This window comes from Pezoporus flaviventris, unplaced genomic scaffold (genome assembly GCF_033815535.1).
Source record: "Pezoporus flaviventris isolate CSIRO_AGI_PZ_B2104156 unplaced genomic scaffold, CSIRO_AGI_Pfla_v1 ptg000001l, whole genome shotgun sequence".
Classification (NCBI taxonomy): Eukaryota; Metazoa; Chordata; class Aves; order Psittaciformes; family Psittacidae; genus Pezoporus; species Pezoporus flaviventris.
In genome coordinates, this window is record NW_026892549.1 from 40,782,518 (window position 1) to 40,792,351 (window position 9,834).

At 39.6% G+C, this 9,834-nt stretch overlaps 1 protein-coding gene across 1 annotated transcript; it reads left to right on the plus strand.

Annotated features, from left to right (window-relative positions):
• Positions 1-94: 94 nt before the first annotated feature.
• Positions 95-7,389, plus strand: SCRN3 (secernin 3). Its single transcript, XM_061453940.1, has 7 exons — positions 95-312; positions 474-655; positions 1,394-1,593; positions 2,256-2,468; positions 5,012-5,174; positions 5,534-5,714; positions 6,498-7,389. Exons 1-7 carry the CDS (start codon positions 145-147, stop codon positions 6,651-6,653), a joined length of 1,263 nt encoding a protein of 420 aa, XP_061309924.1. The 5' UTR covers positions 95-144; the 3' UTR covers positions 6,654-7,389.
• The last annotated feature ends 2,445 nt before the right edge of the window (positions 7,390-9,834 follow it).

The following is a 9,834-nucleotide window of genomic DNA, read 5'->3' on the forward strand; positions in this document are numbered from 1 at the left end:
CCCTCAGCCAGCTGTCCCCGCCGGGCCTTCCGGGTCGGCGGGCGGGCCTTCCTGCGGGGCGGGCCTGAGCGCCGGCTCGGCCCGGCCCCGCCCCGCTTCGCCGCTGCCGTCGCCGGACGCCGAGGAGCGGCCGCTGCTGCCAGCATGTTCCCGGGCCCGCTGCCTCGCTCCTGCGACACCTTCGTGGCGCTGCCGCCCGCTGCGGCGGGGGCCCGCGTCGTCTTCGGGAAGAACTCGGACCGGCCGGCGGACGAGGTGCAGGAGGTCGTGCACTTCCCGGCCGCCGCGCACCCGCCCGGCGCCGCTCTGGAGGTGAGGGCGCGGGGGGCGGCGAGCCCTTCGGGAAAAACCCACCTTTTAGTCCTATTTTCTGTGTATTTTTAGCCCGCGATTTCGTGGATTAACCAAGGGGAGATGCTCGCCAAAGCGATAGCGGGAAAGGTAAAGCTGTTGCGTGTTCTGACTTCTTGCAGTGCACTTACATCACGATCGAGCAAGTGGAGAAGACGTGCGCCGTGGTCCTGAGCCGGCCCGCCTGGCTTTGGGGGGCTGAGATGGGCGCCAACGAGCACGGCGTGTGCATCGGGAACGAAGCGGTGTGGGGCAGAGAGGAGGTGGGCGATGAGGAAGCGCTCCTCGGCATGGACCTCGTAAGGTTTGCACGGGCTGTTCTGGTAAATGGTACCCCACTCAGGACTTAGTTTTGAAACGTCTGGCTTGAGTTGTATGGGGATATACGTGCATTCACTGTCAGAAGACATGTCTGCCTGCTGCTCTAGAGCCATGGTTAAAAGTTAAGTATTTCTTGGCACAGGCATTAGATCACCGCCAAGAACTGGGAGCCCATGAAAGGTATTAAACACGAGAGCAGAATCCGTCAAGGAAATCATCATTTTTTCTCTCTACACTGTTGATACTAAACTGAAATGACATTTAACAAGAGCGCAGCTAGACCTCAGCGTCCAGTGTGAGGGCCTTTTTCTAGGGTCTGTACTAATTTCCTGTTTCCCTCCTCTTTTTCAAGTTTCAGTCTTAGCTACACATCTCCACATAAATAATGCAGTTTCTTGTGCCTGTCTTACAGCATGCCAGTGTAAGCTCATTAACCTACAGCAGACTGTCCGTCCCATACCTGCACAGGTATTACAGACGTTTCCTGTCCTAGGCCCACTGTCTCCCTGCTTTTCTCTGTTTCCATTTGGTTGTTTTCCCCATGTCAAGGACAGAGAGGACCTACTTCAAACCCTTTAAGTGACTTGCTCCTTTCTCTTACTGGAGCATACAAGTATCAGGTGCATATAGAAATAGCATTCCAAGTCAATTTGAATACTTAGACTCTATAGTTTTATGTGAAGTCTATAGTTCCCAAGATAACATCTTCCTTTTGTTTTAGGCTTGGACTTGAAAGAGCAGACACAGCTGAAAAAGCTCTTACTGTCATAGTTGATTTGCTAGAAAAATATGGACAGGGAGGAAACTGTATGGAGAGCCACACGGCATTTACGTACTATAACAGCTTTCTGATAGCTGACAGAAAGGAAGCATGGGTGCTGGAGACATCAGGAAAATACTGGGCAGCAGAAAAAGTAGAAGGTATGGATGATGCTTTTCATTTTAAACATTTCAAATGCAATGACAATCAACAGCTCTCCACTTTTCATTTCATTAAGGCATCATACGTATGTGTGCCTCTAAACAACAGAAGTTGCTTCCTAGGTCATCAGTGTGCAGTGGCTGACCCCTTCACAGAGAAGCTGAGTCACAGGGGGCCTTTTCAGAGTCAGAGGACCAGTTCTGCACTTGGAAAATAGAGGGCAGCAAGAGGGTCACAGCATGAAAGTGACAGCATTATGTGTGGTCCTAAGGATGTTGGCAATCAATGACAATTCCATTTGATGGCAGGGTAGCACTGACAGGATCAATGCATCGGGCCCTCAAGTGGCTGATTCTTCCAGCCGACTTAAGAGGACAAGATTTGGAGGTCTAAAAGGAACAACATAAAGATAAGAATAATCAGGGCAGAACCTGAAGTAAGATGTTGGAACTAGAAGTGAGTCAGAACTGAGTGCCAGTGGAATTTCAATCAGAAGGATATATATAGGCAGGGAGAGAGGGCCAAAAATAAAACCACAGGACTCTCAGATCTTGTAGAAAACTCTTCAGAGCATAGTTTACTTCAGTAAGCTAATAGTAAACAAAATGCCAATAAAAAAATTCAGTGTATTAGAATGATTCTTTCCTTACCTTACAAACAGGAGGTGTACGAAATATTTCCAACCAGCTCTCTATCACAACCAAGATTGACAGAGAACACCCAGGACTGAGGGAATACGCCAAAGGCAAGGGCTGGTGGGATGGGGAAAAGGAATTTGATTTCGCTGCCACGTATTCTTATGTAAATACAGCCAGAATGACCACATCCAGAGGACGATATTGTGAAGGCTATAAACTTCTGAACAAACACAAAGGTACCATTTTTTATCTTTAAGATACGCAAAGCATTTAGTGAGCCATATTAATTTAAATCATAAATGATTAGACATCTAATGTGGGCAGTCATTCATGTGATATGGTGAACCCAAACTTACTAGAATAACTTTTTGCTCAAAGGAAGTCTTCTATCCATTAGTGCCAATTTGTTGGTGAGGCAAAATTAAACAAGGGTCAAGTATCAAACACACAGCTACACTAACAACACTGAGAGGACACATTCTGACTGTACCACTAAACTCTGTAAGACCTGCTTTGAAACATTTTGCTATGCATTATTACTAAACTTCTGGGAAAAAAAAAAAAAAGCAACCCCGAAAGAAAGGCTAAAACAGGCTCCCAGTAGTTTGCAGCCACAAACAGAACCTTATGAACAGCTTCAGTCTGGTACCATTCATAGAGGCCTAAGACAACAGCGCAGCATTCAGATACATAACTTGCATTTTTTTTTTTTTGAGATTGGTTTTAAACCTTTGTAGTTTCATAGTAACCGCTACTCTAATCTTGTGCAGTCTGATAAGACACCCTGAGAGCAGAACAAAATGTTTTTCTGTCTACACAGGTGCTCCTAATCACTTATTCCTTATTTTTCAGACCTCTATAGAAAAAAAGCTAAAAAGCTATTACTTCTCCTCAAACTGCATGCACCTGGCAGATTTTTGCTGTGTTTGTATTCACTTGCTCATTTGAAGTAATTAATCTGAACCCAAATTGTGCCCCTGTGTTTTTTTTATTTATTTGGCTGAGCTCTGCCAGACCAGGTTTAGCATTTAGTTAATGCATCAGAATGAATCACCTTTTGCTATCCTGCCTTAGTGGTCATGTAAATCCTGCATTCATTTTGGGAATTGCAGGTTCTGAATACCGAAAACCTTTTCATAATACCTGTATTTACTTGTATTATAAAAATGCTGAGATTCTATCAGTGTTTTCAGTCTAAATCCCCATTTTCAGGCATTTAACTGAGCCATTTTAAAAATCACACTAGGTGTTCTGGTTATCAGCCTAGTATGGTTTCAGTTTGTTTAGATTTATTTTAAATAGGTGCCCTAACTAAAAGCTATTTGGTTTACAGCATCAGTAAAATCACTGGTTTGTTAATGTATCCTTCTCAGCTTTTTCACTCAGTGGCATTACATTTTTTTCAGGCTGCCTACCATGTGAAGACCATTTTAGATAAACATTATTTCTATTTCAAAAAAAGTAGGGAATGTATTTCAGAAATATGAAATAATAAAAATGTCTAGTGGAAAATATGCAATACCTTCTTTCCTAATGGACAAGTTGCCAACTGGCAGTTGACAAACTCATTGCTGCTTCTTTTATATCCTTAATTCATCTAGCTTGCTGAATTGCTTGAATTCCCAGGCTACTGTGGGAATACTTAAGAGCATTTCCTTGCTGAAATGTAGTGCTGCATGCCTGTCCACAGCAAACTGAATTGTGTATAAAAAATAATACTAGAGAAGTCTGACTCAGCAGCAGAATAATTATTTTAAGAGAAAACAGCAAGGCAGTTAAGAAGAAGTACTTATGCAGGTAGAACTTCACTGAGGGAAACACTAAAAGATGAGATGGTGGATGACACCTTCAAATAAAATAAAATAAAATTGCATGAATTGCTGTTTTCTGCCATAAGCATACCCTCAACTGATACACCAGAAAACTACTGCAAGTGCTGCCTGTTACAATATTGGATTGTTTGGTGATACTGTGCTGATATTTAAGCTTCAGTGTATGTTACACACAATCAGCAATATCATTTGAACACTAGATGCAGAGGCATATGTGGAAAGGGGTTTGTGTTACCAAGAAGAATTTAAAGAGACATTTGGCAGCATACCTCACATACGTAGTTGATTAAGACTTCTTTACAAATGGATGAACTATTGTAGTTTCTGAGTGTACAATGTGTTACTCCAGTGCATCCTTTCTATTGTCAACTTAAAGCTTAAGTGCTTTGGAAGGTCAGATAACTGAAAATAAATAATAAAAAAAAAGTGACAGTCTTGGTGTTTCATTTGCAAAGTTACACACAAAATCTGTGCACAGTTGTTATTTTTACATTTCTAAAGCAATATAGTGGTATTAACTGTGTACAAATATTAATAACTATTATAATGATTTATCTTCCATGCAGTGCTCAGAAATTTCAGCCTTTAATTCAAGCTGCTAATTTTCAACTGAAAAGTTACTGTTTGAATGACCATTTGCTAGCCATATGTATTTTACCTTTCTGGGAAGCATCATGTGTTGCCGTCCTCTCCCCTTCTTTAAGTCATAAGTGTTACAGCTCATTATCACCTATTCCTTGAAATAAATACTTTGGGGAAAACAATAACATTTTAAAGTGTATTACATATTAAGGTATGCTGTTGAAAGGATTTTTTTTTGTGCCAACATGGACAAACTAAAATTAGTATTACCTACTAAAGGAAAAGCAGCCAGTTGTAAAGCACATGCCATTTACATGTATTACAAGTAGCAGTGTGTGTAAATAATTGTATTGTATCTTTAATAGGATCTATCACTTCTGAAATAATGATGGGAATTCTTCGTGACAAAGAGAGTGGCATTAATATGGAAGGTGGATTTATGACAACTGGAAGCATGGTGTCTGTACTGCCTCAGCAGCCTAATCTGCCATGTATTCACTTCTTTACTGGAACTCCAGATCCTGCAAGGTGATGTGGCAGCTAGTAATTAGGATAAAATTCACAAATATCTAAACTAAGAAGTGATGCAATTTCTCTAATTATATTCTTTTTTAGTCCATCCTGTCATGTTCTGTGTTGTCCTCCCCCAAAAAAGCACAATCAAAAAGTAGGAGGAACATGATGTACATTATACTATATACCAACCCATTTAATGAAACACTGCTACGTCACCGACTTAAACATCAGGCATCAGGAGATAATCTTTTTTAAAAAGACGTTTCTTAAAAGAAGGAATTAGAAGAATGGGGAAAATACAGCAATTTACCCACTCAACAGTTTTATAAAAACTATCAGTAAAGGATCTCTGTTCTGTTTTCTCTTTCTAGGTCTGTATTCAAGCCTTTCATTTTTGTGCCCAGTGTTACTCAGTTGCTGAAAACCAGCTCCCCTACTTTTGGCCAAGATGACCCAGTTAAGAAGCAACCACGTTTTCAGACTAAGCCAGATCGAAGACACGAGCTCTATAAAAAACATGAAAGTGCTGCTGTAGTTATGGAAACTACCGAGGTACATTGTTTAAATTAGATTTCAATGAAAGCAGGTGATTTATATAAGCTCACATTTTGTTAATGTGTTACCACATAATGCCCTTTGATGGATTGTGAAGAACATTGTAGTGTACCAGAAGCAGCCCATGGTGTTGGCATCTGGCAGGCATATGTTTCAAACACTAAAAACTGCAACTAGCATTTTGCTGTACTCCCAGGCCTAGCCACAGATAGGTGGTAATGCTCATCCTGCAAAGCAGCAGGCCACACATACTCCTGCACTAGTCAGATAATGGGGAAATACTTGGAGCAGCCACAGTACAGCTCCTGGTAAGAGTACTTAAAACTCTTCAGGGCCCTGGTCTCAGGCAGTAAGGAGGGCATACCTTTTATCATTGCTTGGTATGGACAAGAAAGGAAACAGGATCAGAAAGGTCAAGGGACACAAAGGTGAAGCAGGGATGTAGTTGCTTGCCTTAATAGTAGCATCTCTCCTATTTACAGATAGGTGTTCTAAAAAATAAGGCACATGCCCACTTATGTTTTGGTAGCATAAATACCTAGAGAGCTTTAATTTTATTCATTTTCAGTCCATCAGACAAGAATGTAGGCAGATGAAGATATTACATATCGGGAAAGATATCTAGGGAAACCTGTCTTAGTGCTAATTTCTACCAATGCAAACTTGTACCCGAGTAACTATTAAGAGGTTAAAATAGGGACAGTAGAACAGAATTTTGTTAGGGTGAACACTACATGCTCTGTATAGCTTTTAGTGAAATATGGACATTTTTTTCTGCAGGGCAAAGGTAAAGAGATGCTGAAAGATATACAGGAGTTGGAGAAACAGAAGATAAATGAAATGGAATCAATCCTGCAAAATGGATGTCTCGACACTAGCCAAGCAGTTAACCTTTTTTCACAGTGTGTAGAAGAAGAACTCAAAATATATAGCTAAAACTACTATTTGAATGTGATAAAATTCAGCTTTATGATGAACTTTTCTAAAGAAGTGGCTATATAGATTACATCCTATTTTCAATATGCCAGTTAGTATGGACAGTTTTAAAGATGTGCATTCATATTCAGGCCAAACAGCTTTTGGTTGTATGAAGCAATGCTGAAAAGGTTCTTAAGAGCTAGGCAGTGGCTTTGTACGTGGCATAAAGCTGTCAGCAGAGATTGATTTTGCCAAGAAACAGCTGCAGTTAGACTGTAATAGCTTGATTAAATTGCGGGACAACCCCGTCTCCAGATGAAGAACAACTCGGATTTGGAGAACTCGGTTCTAGTGTACGCACATGTAGCTTTTATAGTCAAGATAATCATAGCAGAATTTCATATTGCCAGAATTAAAATGGCCATGGTGAAGGACTTTCTAAAATATAGAAGCTATTACTTGCACTGAATAAAAATGATATGCAAAGTCAAGTAAGATTGATATTCAGATGTTTGATAAAACCATTCTAAGGTACATGTCATATATGACCCTTCTATTCCTTCAGTGCAAAAATGAGGTTAAGAGTTCAAGGTATATTAGAACCAAATCACAGTTACAATTTTAGCATGACTTGTTGTGAAATCTGATTACATGGAATTCAGTGATGCAAGCACTCTGCAAGTTACCACACAATTTTCACTTCCCTTATTTTCCCCACCCTGATACTGAAAAATAAACTTACTTACATACAATATGATCATTGTCAAATTAATTCTGCAATACACTTTATAGCATCATGTGGGAGTTTTTTAATGTTTCCTGAATTGTCACTTTTTAAAATCAGATAAATAGAAAGGAAGAGGCTGGGGTACACAAGTATATACATGTACTCAGTGGGACACTTACACTCTTACTTGATATAATGCCTTTTAACCATGACTTGTCTTGCCAAAATTACTAGACTACAGAGTTCATTTAATCAAGGTTTTTTTTCCCTGCCAGGAACTCATTCCTCCCTGATCCTGCATAAGAATATTGGTAAACAGGTGACACTAATTTTACTATCTCTGACAAGAGACAAACTGAGCAAACAACAAAGAAAGAAGATTCTGGCTTTACTGTGTGATCAAGCAGGATAAAAATTATGACTGGAAGAAAAAAGCCCAAACAAACCAAAAACTCAAAACCTAGCACTTCTGCAAACCTTCAGAAGAGAACATGTAGAGTGAAATGGAGCATTAGAGCTGCAGTAAGAGTATGTGACATGACACAGCACCCCCACAGCAGACCACAAAAAGACCATTCTTCAATGTTTTTTCTAGATTTAGTCAGTTTCTAGAGTCATTCCAGATCCTAAAGGTGGGGCTACACACATGCATAATTTTGAAAACTGTTCTATCTCCCCACTGGTAAAAACAGTAAGTATAGGCAAACAAAATAATATATAGACAATGAAGCTTGGAGAATGAGTAAGAAAATTAAGCACTTGGCAGAATATGTTCTTCCTGATGGTACAACGAAAGTAGAAGTTAATTTGGGATACCGTGTTCAGAGCCACAGACAGAAACTAATGGGTCAGGAAAGGTTCTTGAACTTTCTTCTTCTAGCGATCCTGTGTACCAAGTGGCAGTAATAAGTAAAATAGAGTAGGAGGTAAGACACGAGGTAAGACACAAGGTAAGCTTGAGTTCACTCTGACCCTTTTTGTTGCCAACAAAATTTCTAGAAGTTCAATAGTACAGTGGATATTTATGAACTGCATGGTATATTTAATCAAATTTTGCTGTATTTACCCGTTTTCCTCATGGATGTCTATATCTGACAGTCATGTGTATCTTTTTCCTATTTTTCATCATCCACACTATCTCTTTGATGACTTCAAAGCATAAATAAATACCAGGTAAAACTGCTGGAAATCAATGTATGAGTCAAGTTTACAGGTAGCATAGCAAAACAAGAGAAACAATTTTATGCTACAATGAAAATACAGTGAAGTTACACAGGAATGAAAGTAGTGAAGGTGGTAGAAAATGCCTTTAAGTGAACTTTTTGTCCACTTAATCATGGGGTGGCAATTTACCAGGTTAAGCATATTGGTCTGTTTGTAATATAGGCAGATACACTTCAACTGTTTCTCTAGTTTCTGTGCTGTTTTTTTTATTGGCTGGTCTACAGGACACAAAACAAAACCAATGTGATGTGTGGTGACAGATCAAGTGATGGCCAACAGAGTACAGAATATTTTGGTACCTTTTTTCCAGGGATTTCATCCTCCTAGAACACTTGCAGTGTAAAAACAGAAAGTGAAGATGAGATCAGGAGGAATAAATACCCCCCCACCCCCCCCAAACAACCATACATCAAAAAAAAAAAATTCAGAATGTCCTCTAGAGGGCAATCTTTGCATGTATTTCATGTAGGAATACTGTCACGGCTTATTTTAACAGGTCTAGTGATATATGAAGGATCATTATTAAAAATACCCCGTACTAACACTGCTACCTAGAAAACTAAAAATTTCATATCTATCCCTGTCCATTATCATCATTATTATTAGATTAGTGCTAGAAAAAAAGATCCAGTGTTTCTCCAGAGGTTCCTCTGGGCTTAGTTTAATGGTGTTTTCATGGAACATCAGTTCAGTAAACTTATCCCAAACTAATCCACCTTCAAAATAAAAGAATTACTGACCACATCTTCAAAGCAAAGTTATTTCTGATCACCAAAATTTCATACGTCAGTAGATCAGTTATTAACATACATCAAATTGTCAACTATTTTAAAGCTTGCCAGTGCTCCTTGGTAAAAGCAAATATTTATCAGATAAAAGTTAACTTTCTAAAACCATTCAAAGTTTCTTCTTAGCTACCAGAATTACCAATGATTTAGAAACAGATGATCGTATCCCATATTTCATTCCTAGTTTCTTTAGTTATTGGACTACAGGGTATGATGCCAGCGGTCACAATGTTGTAGCAATCTAACAGAAATTGGTGTCAGTTGTCAATTAAAGGTGTTAGATTTGTAACAGGGAGCCTTCTCTAAGCAGATATTTTGAGCACTTACTTAAACCAGACATGTTCAAATCTAGGGAACAGCACAGCTGTTGTAAGTAAGGAGGGAAGGGCAGGACTTTATGATGAAAATGAGAAAGATGAGAGTGCAAGAACAATGACTATGCATAGGACCATAAAACTTA